The sequence below is a fragment of the Gobio gobio genome, assembly GCF_949357685.1.
Source record: "Gobio gobio genome assembly, chromosome: 25".
Lineage (NCBI taxonomy): Eukaryota > Metazoa > Chordata > Actinopteri > Cypriniformes > Gobionidae > Gobio > Gobio gobio.
Genome location: NC_137121.1, coordinates 13,918,739 through 13,934,821, shown reverse-complemented (window position 1 = coordinate 13,934,821; position 16,083 = coordinate 13,918,739). Strand labels below are relative to the sequence as shown.

Here is a 16,083-nt window from a genome sequence, read left to right as displayed (position 1 = left end):
CAATTCTAGCTCATTTTAGTTGAATTGTCTGTCTGTCTGTCTGTCTGTCTGTCTGTCTGTCTGTCTGTCTGTCTGTCTGTCTGTCTGTCTATCTATCTATCTATCTATCTATCTATCTATCTATCTATCTATCTATCTATCCATCCATCCATCCATCCATCCATCCATCCATACATCCATCCATCCATCCATCCATCCATCATCCATCCATCCATCCACCTCCTATCTATCCGTCTACCTCCCATCCATCCATCCATCCATCCATCCATCCATCCATCCATCCATCCATCCATCTGTCTACCTCCTATCTATCTGTCTATATCTACCTATCTACCTATCTATCTATCTATCTATCTATCGATCTATCTATCTATCTATCCATCCATCCATCCATCCATCCATCCATCCATCCATCCATCCATCCATCCATCCACCTCCTATCTATCCATCTACCTCCTATCTATCTATCTATCTATCTATCTATCTATCTATCTATCTATCTATCTATCTATCTATCTATCTATCTATCTATCTATCTATCTATCTATCTATCTATCTATCTATCTATCTATCTATCTATCTGTCTATCCATCCATCTACGTATCTATATATCCCCATCTACGTATCTATGTATCCATCTATCCTCTGTGCAGAGGATTTGTTTCAGATTCACTGTGTTTCTTCCACTGATCTCTTTCCAGGATTGAACTGACATTATTAAATCAATGTTTGAAAGCCCACCTGCGAAACTGTCAAAAGAATTTCCACTCTCCTTGTTTTAAGAGAAATCCTCCAAGCTCCGTAGTCGGCAGGTTTCTCCATAAATTTCTCAAGCCGACGACGCTCAGAGAAGGGCAGGGGCCTCCATGCGAGGGAGTTCGCGGGACTCTGAGCCCAAAGACTCCTTGCTTCTGTTGAAGGGGTTGGAAAGCAGCCAATCGCACTGTGCACTCAGTGCATCTAATGGAGGCCGTGGCGGAGAGCAGCGGGAGTGTTTGCTGTATGAAGGTCAACGGTATTTACTTCCATGTGCTCAAACCATTCAGTGATGGAATTACAAAAGGAAAAAGGGGAAAAGAACAACACTTTCATGTTTTTTCTGGGTAGTTCCAGAGCCTTGGGAATAATGTTATATATATATATTTGTTTTGTTTTTTATAATGGAGAGCTGAAACTTAAAGGTGTGTGTTGTGAATCTACTTTGGCTTGTATCCCTCCAGAGCTCCCAGTATGGGAGTCATGAACTTAAGAACACCGCAGTTCTATGACTTGCACAAATACAGCAATCTGAAATATTAATGCCTGCGATGGTTTCTCTCAGGCTTGGACTTCTAGAAGGAATTTTTGGTGTAGCTAATGTAGCCTTAGGGTTTCTAGGAGTTTAAAGCAAGCTCTGGAACAGTGGAATATGGAATATGGTCGCAGAATATGAAAATGTCCTGTCATCGCGGACTCAGGAGATTAGTTCTGTTATAATCACTGTTACAAATGCCGCAGCACAGATCTGACGTGTAGAAAACATGACAATACTTCTGCAGAGCTCGCTGGAGGAAATATGGCCACGTTAGATGATTATCAAGCGTTCGCCATGTCCTCCGGAGAAATAAAACGCACGCAGACAAAAAGGCACAGACAACTAAGCTTTGCACGACAGAGGAGAATTAATTGCGGCATCACTGGCCAGACGTGTTTCTTTCAGAGGAGGCTCCTAAAAGCCCCACAGAGCATTACGTTATTCACAGGCTCACTGACTGCAGAGCATCAACAGGTGCAGCGCCTGTGTTCTCAATGGGAGAGCGCAGGACGAGACTCACAGAGTCACACTGCCCCCTGCAGGACCATACATGAACTGTGGTAGAGTGTGCACAAGAGGGTTAAGATGGACAAATAGCTGCATATTCTCTGCTCTTCCTCTATTTTGTTTAAAGCTAAAAAAGTAACGATTTTGATTCTTGTGGAAAAAGAAGAACGTTTTTTTGATCATGGTGTAATTTAGTGTTAACCTGTTTATGAAAATGCCTCAAATCGAATAGATCAGCAACAAATTGTTAATGGTTGTAAGAGGCAGATTTTTTTATACACACACACACACACACACACACACACAAATGTGGTAAAACATTTACATACACCTTGAAACAGAAACTGCAAAATGTTCATTATTTTAACCTAGATGATCCATGGCTGTTTTATGTTTGTGAGGGTTGTTTATGAGTCCCTTGTTTGTCCTCAAAAGTTAAACTAGGTAAGGCGGAAAACATTTGCTGATGCTCCAGAAGGAAACAAGATGCATTAAGCGGGGAGGTGGGGGCTTTTTTAATTTGAAGATCAGGGTAAATTGCACTTAGTTTGTCTTCTGGGAAACATGTAATTATCTTCTGTAGCTTCTGAAGGACAGTCTTAATCTTTAAACAAAAAATGAGGAAAAATGTACACATCTTCATCCTGCTCATAAGTTTTCACCCCCCGGCTCTTAATGCATCATATTTCCTTCCCTGAGTCCCTCAATTGTCTTCAGTGTGAAAAGATGGATCTCAAAATCATAGTCACAGCTGGAAATTCAAAAAATGTGCAGGACCTGGAGGATTTTTCTGAAGAACATTGGACAGTTTAACTGCTCAGGACAAACAACTCAAGAACAACCATCACAAAAAAAATAATAATAATAAAAAAAAAGCCTGGATCATCCAGGTAACAAAACAGAATTAACAATGAAATGTGTGTAAACTTTTGAAGTCAAAAGTCATTTTTATAAATTATTATTTATTATAAGAAATTATTTTGTCTTGTGGATTATATGTAAAAATATTTTATGTAAAATGTCTTATTCAGGACAGTACTAAATAAAAAATTTAATAAAAAAAAGTATGATCCCTTATGATCTCTTATAATACCTAGAATTTCTCAAATCTATATATTTTAATTACTTCAATTCACTTTATATATTACATTTATATATTCATGTCCCTAGCAATATTATTGTGATGCACCCAGCATGTTCATAAAATGTAAAGCAAAAGGCAGCTGGGCCTAATGGTTAGAAAGTCAGACTGGTAACCCAAAGGTTGCGGGTTCGATTCTCAATACTTAACCCCCTGGGCGCCCCAGCAAAATGGCTGCTCACTGCTCCGGGTGTGTGTGTGTCCACGGTTTGCAGTGTGTACTTCAAATGTGTGTGCACTAACTTGGATGGGGTAAATGCAGAGTATGGGTTACCATACTTTGCCTTCACATCATAAAAGAGAAAAGAAACTTACTTGAGCATAACATTGCAGCAAAAGCATCGGTGGCTGCCCTGTAAACAAAAGAAAACATATCTGACATTAAAAATGTATATGAGGCATTTCAATTCTGCAGTTGCGTCATGCGCACAGCATTCTATTCCTCCTCCGAACACACATAAAACTAAGTACCATGGGCACACTTCCAGCTGCACTTAGCATTGGCTGGGGGGTGGAGAGACTGCTGCCTTATATAAGAAAAAAAAAGAGTGCTGTCATTGTGATCATGAGTATTTATCTTGCAGCGACAGGGCTGCTGATTCAGCATAGTCTCCATATTCCTGAACCCAATACACATGGGGGCGAATGTAGAATAATTATGAATGGCTTTGCAACAATCTGCCAATAAATATCGCCACTAGCCTGTCGGGTGACACAATTCAATGTCTTGAAATATGAGGAGAGAGCAAGCTACGTTTTTGTGTTTCTGAGAAAGAAAGAAAGAAAGAAAGAAAGAAAGAAAGAAAGAAAGAAAGAAAGAAAGAAAGAAAGAAAGAAAGAAAGAAAGAAAGAAAGAAAGAAAGAAAGAAAGAAAGAACAAGTGCACCACTTGAGACTGAGTCAAAGAAAGACTTAATTCTGTTTAACCCATCGGCCCCTTTGTTTTCGTTAAATCGTGGCCATTTTTTATGCATTCATCCCTTATCAATATTAATTACAAATTCTTACAAAATGTTCATGTTTTAACTACAATGAAGGAAGGAATTAGAAAGTGCTCAACGGTTTCTTAATTCATGGACAGATAGGTCAGAACGTCATGTGCAGGATCTACAAAAGTGTTACAAAAAAGGATAGATAATTATTAAAAGTATATACATTAACTGATGAAATGTGTGGCATTTTATTAGTGAATTATCAATTAAACAAATATAAATTTCAAACAAGTGTATTTGTGACAAATATTAAATAACATAGCAACATACATTAACATACAGCATATAAATCCATGTATTAGGAAACAGGCTACCACTTTTAAAGGGATAGTTCACCGAAAAAATAAAATTTTATCATCACTTATCAACTGTTTGGTTACCAACAGTCTTTAAAATATCTTCTTTTGTGTTCAACAGAAGAAAGAAATTCATACTGGCTGGGAACAACATGAGGGTGAGTGAATGATGAGAACATTTTCATTTTTGGGTGAACTAACCCTTTAATGCTCCCATGCGAAGTAAGCCACCTTTTATGGCAAGGATAATATCAAATGATTCAATGAAGTAAATAACACTGCACGTTAAATGTGTACAACTCTGAAATACGGTAGCACTGTGAAACCTACAGTAAAACATAAGCACAGGCTCAAAGTCTTGACATTTACTATGCTTCCTGAATTGGTACTAAATAACAAACGCATACACATAAATTCAAAAGTATGCCTACTAAATTTGCTCATTTCAATTTAAGATTTTCCACCGACTGCAACTGTCAAATCTATTTCATTGGCAAATGCTTACCCTGATAACAATCTGTAAAAGTCTATGGTTAAAGACCCTCTTAGTGGTCAAAATCTGCAAAAGCCGCAGACACGGCGGCGCTACCCACGGCAACAAAATACTTATTCTGGTTCTGTACCTCTCATTTTACCTCATTAACCATTTCATTGTGCATCTTATTACACGATTGGACTCTTAGCTCCTTTTTCTTCAACAAAAAAGAGGTGCATCTCGGTCCTTCGTGTACACAGCACAACGGACTCCTTTGTGCCATCCTCACAAACATCATTATCTAGCCAATATCGACTCTCATCACATCACAATTGGAATCATCTTGGAGAGTTTTGATAGGGTTCACACCGCAGCTATGGACCACGTTATCATCACCGGTGGGATCGAGACACGACACTGAGCAGATCAATGTCGAGACCACGTGTGTTCAAACCGCATGCACTGTGAACAACAACACTGGGCCTATTATCTACATGGGGTATCTGGCTTTAAATGCTGCCCTTGTCATTCAATTATCAGACTCTGTTATTCTTTGTTGTGCATCATGCGGTCTCAAACACTTTGTTCGCTGACCATCTGATGCAAGTTCCACACAAAACGAGAAAGCCTGTCTGAATTCCTGAATTCAGGGTATCTGCTGGGTTTTTTAAATCAAATTAATTAAGACCTTCACAAATAAAATTAAGACCATTTGGGCGGGATAGGGCAATTTCTACCATAACATCCTAAACCATAAAGCGGCTGTAAAAACCTCACATTTTAGTCTTTAAACCATTTTTAAGAAAAGGAATGAGTCAATTAGAAATGATTATATTTATATTCCACCGGTTAACAACACTGTGTGAATGGCGCATAAAAATGTGGATACATTTTTGTTGTGGGCTGAATAAAAATGCAAATTCACACTCTTAACAGCAGAAATATAACGGTTACCCTAAAGGCCTGTGCACACCGGGACGATTATCGCGCTCGCTTATCGTCAGCGTTTTTCGGCACGTCTTAGTGTTCACACCCAAGCGATTTTCACTGGCGATGCGCTGAGTGAACGTGCAAATTCAGTAGATGGCGCTCCTGGTACACAAGGTGGTGCTGCGCCACTTTACGCTTCTGACACTCGCTTGTCACACAGAAGAAGAAGAGAGACAGTATTTACGTGCTTGCCAAAACCATTCACACACTTTTGTTAACTGGCAAAGCAGCATTAGCAGCTCATCTTCTTCTTTGTCTACTTGCTTCCTCTTCGCCGTATCATTGTTTGTTCGGCAAGACCGTTTTGTTACAGTGTTTTACTGTAACTTCAGCAGCTCCATGCGCGTGACAAAAGCGCCAATCTCATCGTTCGGCCAGTTTTTAACGCGTAATTTTAAAAATTACGCTTTTACGCCTGGCATTTTGCGCGTCAGTGTGCACACTCACATTGGCACCCTTTGTTTAGTCATAAACGTCGCCAATAAACGCACACAAAAATCGTCCCGGTGTGAACATGCCTTAAGTATACAAAGCAGCTGCAATTACTAGAATGGCAAATTTCTCTGAAAAGCGACGAGTTTGCAGGTGATATAAACACCATAAGATAAACGATGTTCTAATTCATCAACAGTAAAACATTAGCAATCTGCAATTGCTTGGCATAAATCTGTGGTATTTGTTTATTGCGAACTGCACTGAATGAGCCTGTAAGCCATATCGCGATTCTTGTTTTTCTGACCTCTTCAAATGATAATTAAGACTTTTCTTGTCACATTTAAGATTATTTAAGGCTTTTTATAGCCTACCGAGTTGTGCCTGCCATGTTAGATCAATAAGAGGCCTACATGGTTGTTAGTTCATGTAAACTACTGTAGTTAACTAATGTTAACAAATTAAACCTTATTCATTGTTTTCACTTGACGTCACACCATTATAGGAACAACACAAGGCTTTCCTCCATTGCCCCGCCAGTTAAACCTTAAAGCTTTAAGCGTTAAACCTTGCTTAATGTAATCCTTATTGGTGCAACTCACCCTATAAGTATTTTTAATGTTAAGCGTTTTAAAAACATCCACTGTTTTTAGTGATTGAAATACTGCAGCAGGTGCTGTGTAAAGATCACAAGTGCCCAAAACTTGCATCTTGTTCACATATTTTTAAAAAATTGACAGGCTTGTGCTGCAGTTCTAAGGCTGTTTTGCCCTCCAGGGCTCCGCGACAGTCACGTGACTGCAAACTATGAATTGTAAAGTGTTACTGATAACGTGGATGAATTACAGAATGACAGATAAAATAACGAACAGTAGACAGAACAAAGGACAATTATTTTTTACAAAACGAATAATAGATGGAACAAACAAATAGAATAATAGATGGAACAAACAAATGTTAAACAGAACAAGGGATAGAAAGGACAAACAAATGTTATACAGAACGAATGATAGATAGATATATACAACAAACATTAGATACAGACAGAACAAACGTTATGACAGATAGACAGACAGATAGACAGACATCTAATTTGTTGTCTCTCTCTGTGTTTCTCTGGTCACACCATGGCATTGTAAATCTTGAAAACCTCATTGACATACACCAGTATGTAGCCAGACCCCTACAGTGAGCAACATTGTTAGGCTCCATCACAGAGACAATATGTCACTCCCTGTTCACCAACTGCAAGAGAGCACAAACAGCCCAGCGGTTGAGCAGACGGGAGCTCGCTGACGCAAAACTGCTATTCTGTCCTCAGGATCATCAAGCCGCTTTACCCGCAGCCTCTCTGTTTGCGGACTCTGGGAGCTCCATAAAGAAATCATATCATATCTCGCCGCCGCCGCTGTCAGAGTCTTTGAGTCACGCTGCTGATATTAATGCAAACAACGGCGTATTGCAATTTCGGCGGCAGGCAAATGCCATTGTTTCCCCAAGCAAACGGCTTGTTGCTTCTTTGAAATGACAAGCGGTATCAGTCGGTAGGACTACGAGCATCAGTGCACGGATGTTCCGCAGGGATTTGAGCAATGAGGCCAGGCTGTCAGCAGAAAGCCAGCAGACAAATTTGACAATATGGAAGATCTGTTGATCTGTTCTGCCTGTGGATTTTTTTTTTTCTTTTTTCATAACCATCAGAGAGTGAACAGAGAAATTCTCAATGTAGATTTGAACTCTTTGCAGCGCACACTGTACAGGCCTCAGAGGCCGTTTTTAACCGATGTATGTATTACAGAGATATAGGCTTTCAAGTGATACTGAAGTGCTGTCAGCAGTCTAAAGGGATTGAATGTGTGGATGTTACAGCTTATGACATTTATACTCTTAAGTTTACATGAAATCAGTGTGGGTAAAACAGTCCATCCAAGGGGGAAACTGGATCCAAAAGTGCAACTTTCCCAGACTGATCGGTTCATTGAAGTGTTTAAAATGTGAAATATGTCATCACAAAACAAAAAGAAAAGCATGTCCCAATGGTCATGTTTAAAGGGGTCATGAACTGGATTTCCTGTTTTCCTGAGGTGCACTTAAATGTTAATATGATTTTTACATCAAAACATTGTCATAATTTAGAAATAAATTGCTATTTTCTATCCTGATTTTAGCCCTCTGATTTGAGCGTTCTGTTTGAAGGGGCATGTCTGCTGTGAGACTTCAGTGTAAACGATGTGATTGGCATCTTTGCATATGAAATAATTATTACATGTGGAACCCTCTTGAATACTCGTATTATGTTTTTACTATTATTACAGCTATTGTGAAAAGTGTTAATTGTTGCTTTGTATTTAGATATATTCCCATTACATGGAAGGTTGCAGTGATGAGCATTGAGCAGATGACAGTCTGTTGATCGCGTGAATGCAGTGATCTCATCATTGCAATGCAATTTTGCACTCTCATGAATGCTTTCACCATAACTAACAATGCAAATACGATGTGAATACAGTAAAAGATTCATTGTGTAGTGTTATGCTGCGTTCACACCAAATGCGAATAGATCGTCAGGAGCGAGTGATTTCAATGTTAAGTCAATGGAAAGGTGCGTTGACGCGCGTCTGGAGGTCCTGCGACGCGATGGACGCAATTCCGCCTCATTCGCACGTCCAGTTCGCGCAAAGGACGCGAATTGTGCTTTTTGTGCATTCACGCGTTTGAAGTGAATTCGTGTCTAATGCCAGAGTTGGAAAATTTGAACTTTGGCGTAAATTTGCGCCGCATTAACCAATCAGGAGCCTGCTTGCTGCTGTCACGTGGTAAAGAGACGTGATGAGAAACCCTGCATAATTTAAAAATACTACTTTTGTGTCACAAAATGTAGTTTTAAGACTTTTTCAGGTGAGAATGTAGTGGTTTAAAGCTCAAATCTGTGGTTTATTTATAAAGCGCCTATTTAAAAAAATAATCTTGTGTTTTTGGAGTTGTGAGATCCAGGCGATCACCGGGCGCTCAGCGCTCATAAACCCCGGCGAGAGCAGCCTTTCCTCGGCCAGTCCTTCTGACGTTTGCCGCTGGCTCTGATGTCCTGTAGTGGTTCGTCTTGTGTGGATTTAACGGGTGATCTTTGGTGTCATGAATCTATAATTTGTTGTCTGCCAAATCGTTTCGACTGAGGGCAAAGAGAAGTTTCATAACTTTATTTTTTAAGGATATTTAAATATACATGCAGTGAAGATAATGTAGTGCGTTGCCTGGACCACATTTGTGTGGCTATTAATGTTTAATATATATTTTTAATGAAAATGAAAAGAGGCAGAGTGCTGTTTTATGACACATTTCTCCTGGAGCGCCTTGAACGAGCGCCTATTTCGCTTCAAACGCTCGATTTATACACGCGTCCAATTCGCGGTGGCGTGCGAATGGATTCAAAATGTTCAAGCGTCCAACTAGACGCGGTAGACGTGATCTATTCGCGTTTGGTGTGAGGGCAGCATAAGAGCATCACTATAACAGGAGATTTGGCAAGTGTCCAGATAAACTCAGCCATTATAAAGAGAGCACTCTTTAAAAATTACTAGGATTATTAATTATGAATTGAACTGCCATTACCGGTTTACAAATAAAATCCGTTAGCTACAGTTTGCGGTAGGGATGGGGTGGCATCAGTTTCACGATAAACCATGATAAAATGTACTGACGGTTAGTATTATCGTTTAAAATGTAATTATCACTAAAACTGTGTTTGATTATCATGATTTTGAAAACTCGCAGAAAATCCTGTCCAGACAGCATCAGTCTGGCATTTTTTGAACGAAAAGAAATGGCGGAAGGCAGAGACAGTGCTCTGGAGATTTTTCAGCCTTCTAAAAGGACCAAATCTGAGATGTGGTCATATTTTGGCTTAAACAAAAGTCCTGAGGCAAACTTAATCGAGGATGGTCACCCAGTGTGCAGAACATGCAAACAGAAAGTCACGGCAATAGGGGAAACACTTAAAATCTGCAGAGTCATCTTCGTGACTATCGCCCACTGTTGTATAGCGAACGCAAGGCACATTCACTTTGACCTCAATACCAAAACTACGTCGGGGAAATAATTGGACACAAAATGTTGTTGTGAGTTGAAATATTTTATCTCACTCACTTGAAATGAACGTGAAGCTTCCACAAAGAAAAGTTTGCAGCAAGTGGCTTTGAGCCAAAGACAAACAAACAAGTTCAGACAAGATCATTATGAGTGACATTTAAGGGATAATAATGTATATTCATTGTACACTTATTACACATATTTCTTTTTTTTTTATTAAGACATAAATAATAATGGGGACAACTGAATTGAGATTAATGTTTTAAATCTTATCCGTTTATAAATCCATTTTGTACAGCGTACAAAAAATCATCCAGACAAAATGATCACAACAATATTACAGTTGTATTAATAGTAAAGTCTTCTGATTTAATTTTCAATAGAATCAAAAATGGAGACGCACGACAGCAAGTTGCATTTGAATGAAACAAAAGCGCGTCCGTTGTGATACATGGATGTAAGCTTTGTTTTAATGCGTTGCTATCGACGATGGTCATTATAAGGAAGGGAATGTCACAGAATAGAATCTTGCTTAAAAAGTGCATATAGCTGCTTGTTTTATTTGTTGTTTGTTGATTTTCAAATATAAAACTTGGTTTAAGTGTGTGCATCAGTTCCTTTTGAACACTTTCATCTCGTTTTAACAAAACCTTGATAATATTGAAAATCGTGATAATTTTGATCACTATAATCGTGAAATTTCTATACCATCCCTAGTTTGCGGGGTCCTTGCTGGTTCAAACAAAGCTTTTTTACCGCGTGATTATATAAATGCTTTTATATCCGCTCCATCTCGTGCCTTACAACGCCCCTTAGCTGTTATAAATTCACTGTAAACTTGGGGTTTATTGCTTTATTTTATTGATGATGAGGTCGTTTTAAGTTGTGGAACTTGCAGGATGTATTAATGATACAAAAACCTCTAATGTGCCAAAATATCACAATTTGATTTCCCCAATGTCACGTCGTGACCTCTTTAAAAAGAATTTCTTCCTTATACTGATTAGTGCGCCATAAATACTGCATACTTCGGAGACCCTAAAGTAAAATAAGGAACTTCTCCAGTACGTGCACACAAGAAACTGTGGCATGGGGAAACCATATTTTTTATGCATGGGAAGATTTTTTAAATTTTTTCATGCACAAAGAAGCTTCATGTGCACAATAATTTTCTTTAGTATGATTTGTATTAATGGAAATACTTAACAAACAGGCAATATATATATATATATATATATATATATATATATATATATATATATATATATATATATATATATATATATATATATATATATATATATATATATATATATATATATATATATATATATATACACACACATATATAGGTAACACTTTATTTTAGGGTTCAACTCTCACTATTAGCTAGTTGCTTATATTAGCATGTCTATTTCTAGGATATTGGCTGTTTATTAGTACTTATAAAGTACTAATAAACATATCATATTACTATATACATATCATACTATATACATATACAATACTATACTATACTATATACATACTATATACTATACTATACTATATACATATCATAATATACATATCATATTACTAGGACAGTTACTATCAATGCCTTATTCTGCATGACCTTATTCTACATCCCTTAATCCAACCCAATACTTAAAATTAAAGGCTACAAAAACTACCTTACTAACTATTAATAAGCTGTACATTAGGAGTTTATTGAGGCAAAAGTCGTGGTTAAAAATGAATATGTGTTCCCCATACTATTGTTACCATTTTAAATAGCACTTTCCATTGTCCACAGTATTACTACTATACAGTGTGCTAGTATGTTATTCTGAACACAGTCTGTCTCCGCTGGTCTCCGAAGGGCCAGGCTATCTTGCCTCATTCTCTTGTTAATTTGGTGCTCACTGCCAACAGGTTAAGTGAAGCATCAGTGTCTAATTGACGGCCTGACCAATTAGTGTCCAGAGCTTCTGCTGATTGTGTAGCTGCTCTTAAATCGGAACTAAAGACTAGAGCTAATCAATGCCTCTTTGAGTCCATGCGATGACCTAAGGACCCTCTCTGGCTGCTTGACTCCAGGAGCACAGCTCTGAGGCAGATAATGTCAAATTAAACCAACAATATTGAATGAAACACCCACATCTGATGCATGTGCTTGCCGGCTTGGTGCACATGCAGATTTTTTTTTCTCTGGTGCGTCCCACACGACAGGAAGTGTACAAGAGAGTGCTCTAATTAGATGCCATTCTGCTGTAATCCGCCGTATGCGTGCAGGGAGCTATCAGCAACACGATATGGAATCGGTCCAGCTTTCCAACCGTTGGCAGAAGAAAGTACAGCGCCCTCTCTAGGCTCTCTACAGTTACCCAACAAGGCTAGTCTGGTGCCAACAGCATGTGTGCAGTGTTGTATCTGTCAGATGATAATATTTGGAACGAGATCAGCAATTCTTTGAATTTAATGTTACAGAATTCCAGCAGAAGGATATCTATCTCCCAGTCATTGTATGCCGCTTCAGTACTACACAAACTTTTGGTAACACTTTAGTTTAGGGTCCACTATTAACTAGTTGCTTATTATCATGCATATCATATTACTAGGACAGTTACTAAGTACTTATAAAGCACATATTAATGCCTTATTCTGCATGACCATATTCTACATCCCTAAACTACCATACTACCTAATAACCAGTAATTAAGGCAAAAGTTGTAATTAATAGTTGAAAATTGGACCCTAATCTAAATTGTGACCAAACGTTTTTATGACATAACAAATTTTGTTAAATGAAATGCACTTCTCTTGATATCCCCTACACAGTGTACACTGCATAGGGATCCTGTGAATCAGAACACAGCTTGGATCAGGGCTTGCTGCTCAGTGCAGCATCAAGTCACACTCAACAAGTGCCGCACACTTCATGTGGGAATGCGTTTCCTGTCACTGCAGGTCAAGCACTGTTTACCCAAGTTAGGCTAGTAACTGCCAATCAGTGCCTGGCTTACACATATCTATGCAGCGTGCAGGCGCCAAACCCCTGTAAACAAGCATGTTCTGAGCATTTCAATGAGCATGGCTGCTAAAATGAGTTGTATCGAGCATGCAAATTTCCCAGGACTGGATTTGATCTATGAGTTACAATATAAGACACTGCTTATACAAGACCAGTGCACCGCGGGCCGCACCAAGGGTTGCATTAGCATTTTTGGTTTGATAATCTGTCATGCCACATGCGGCGCAGCAAACAAACACACAACCCCCTACAGTCGGTCTACTAATTTCAAAAGAACCAACCTGCTTTCCTGTGCAGGGAAAACACATGTTCATCTGAGAAACAATCAAGTAGCTAAATATCTTAGGTTAAAAACTAGAGTTACACAACTTCACTTTAACTAGAAACCTTTTTTGACACTGGTTTAAAAGAAGAAAAAAAAGAAGGCCTTGTCACCTAGCTGTGTTTGAGAAACAAGCTCAGCCTTGGAGCACATATTTAACAGAACACCTGCTATTTCATGGATTTGACATTAGGATTATGCTGTGGCCTTTATTATAGCAAGGTGATTCTGGTTGCGCCTGCAGGTGAGAAACAGACTCGCATTGTGCAGCGCCTTAAGTCACACTGCTGACCTTCTGGTGTTGGAAGAATTTGAAATCACTGAAAGTCAAATTATGACCCACTCAGATTCCAGGTAATATTGCGGTTTAGAATAGGATATTATGTCCCAATTAAAAGTACAATAAAATGAAAATGAATAAATACAATAAAATATATATGATATTGTGGATATATTATATCAATATATTTTTCCATTTAAAATCAATTATATAAAAAGTGGTCATACATGGCTTACTGCAGTTATTAAAAGCTCAATAAATTGTTACAATTATTTATTCATTCCTTTTTTCATTTATTTATTTATAATATGAATCCCACATTAGAACCAATATATGCGACCCTGGACAACAAAAACCAGTCATAAGGGTCAAATTAATAAGCTTTCCATTGATGCATGGTTTGTTAAGATAGGACAATATTTGGTCGAGATGCAACTATTTGAAAATCTGGAATCTGCAAAAAAAGAAATTGAGAAAATCACCTTTAAAGCTGTCCAAATGAAGTCCTTAGCAACACATATTACTAATTATAATACATTTTTGATATATTTACGGTAGGAAATGTACAAAATATCTTCATGGAACATGATCTTTACTTAATATCCTAACGATTTTTGGCATAAAAGAAAAATCGATAAATTTGACCCATACATTGGCTATTGCCACTAATCTACCCGTGCGACTTATGACTGGTTTTGTGGTCAAGGTTCACATATATATAATTTAATAATCATAGTATAAGAAATGCAACAAATACTGGTAGGGTCAGGGTTTATGTATGTGATAATTACAATCAGTTTTATATAACAATAATAGAAATCTACGGTATGCCTGCGTCGTTATTTTGACTAGTGTAAGCATGCAAGTGATTAATGTTGCAACCAGCCTCCCCAGCATGCAGAACTCTTTTACTGTCTTGTTGGAGAAAGATCAGCATACGCCAATGACGCACCCACATGAAATGTAATACTCACCTGACAGTGCGTAAGTGCTTGGTGGTGTGTGGAGATATAAGCTTGAAGACCACATCCAGCCCTCGGTTCTTCCCCAGCAAGTCGGCTGTGGTCACTAAAACACCAGATATGTGATTAACACAACAATAAAAGTCTTTGCAACATTGCTGAACCCCAGAAAATATCACATTTCATAGTGCCGTATACCGGATCCCCCTGTCAATCTTATGTGGGGGTGATCGTTCTCCACAAGGATAGACTCAAGGGAGAATTTTAAGAGACCACGAAATCCAAACTTCATCCTTATAAACAAGGCATGTGCCCAGATGATATTTCTTCTATTAATATATTGTGCTTGCTACAAGGCTACCTAGCATCATAAACACTGACGTTCGCTATAGAGGAATCTCTTCTGCATCCGAGAGCCCACAAGGCTGTACATCTAGTGTTTCAAAAAAGAGAGAGAGATATATTTCAGCTTTTATGATAAAGCATAAAAGAAGACTTTTGGATGCCTTTTCGGAATGATAACTGAGAGGTGCATTCCTCACGGTCACAACCTGAGAACTGAACTTCCTGTGCTGGTATCATTCTTAGGATAGCTGTCACATAACTGATAAACAGACCCCACACTATCATCTCCGCATACAGCGAGAAGACGACTGCATTTGAAATCAAATCCAACAAAGGCCGATTTGCATTTTATGGCCGGTTACCCGTTATCGCATTTTCCACAAAACAAGCACTAGTGGAATTGCATACCAACAGTAAATCAAAAGTCCTCCTACCCCATGTAGAGCACAATAAACACAATATATTCATCTTTAAGTTAGATTTGAATACGGCGGGTGCATAAATACAGCAGTAATGTAGTTCCAGAGCAAATGGCACAATAAGTAACACTTGGTTTGCAATTTCACCTGAACGCTCTATAGCTGGAAATATGTTATGAAAGATGGGAAAATAACCATGGATATAATGAAATTGAACAGATGTGCAGCAAACAAATCTGTTATAAAGGCAGAAAGAAAGGTGATGGAACAAGAAAATAAAAACGAGACTCTTCTTAGTATGGAAAAGCCACTTTTAGGGACTGTGAAATTTAAATTGTTGTTTTCAATTCTGTTACACTATCATTCAAAAGTGTGGGGTGAGTAATTTTGTTTTTGGAAAAAAAATACTTGTATTAAATTGATCAAAAGTAACCATTTCAAATAAATGCTGTTCTTTTTAATTTTTTGAACTTAAAAAAGTATCAAGGTTTCTACAAAAATTAAGCAGCACATTTAAAAATGTATAAAA

The 16,083-nt window shown here is 38.2% G+C and overlaps 1 protein-coding gene across 2 annotated transcripts in view; it reads right to left on the bottom strand.

Annotated features, from left to right (window-relative positions):
- Positions 1 to 16,083, bottom strand: part of agbl1 (AGBL carboxypeptidase 1) — a 228,607-nt gene that overhangs the window by 167,415 nt on the left and 45,109 nt on the right. For both annotated transcript variants that reach the window (XM_079809969.1, XM_079809970.1), the window contains exons 6-7: positions 14,803 to 14,896; positions 3,258 to 3,295 (exon numbers count right to left, since the gene is read on the bottom strand). In XM_079809969.1, the coding sequence (XP_079666095.1) occupies positions 3,258 to 3,295; positions 14,803 to 14,896 (132 nt within the window). The remainder of the gene's footprint in view (positions 1 to 3,257; positions 3,296 to 14,802; positions 14,897 to 16,083) is intronic.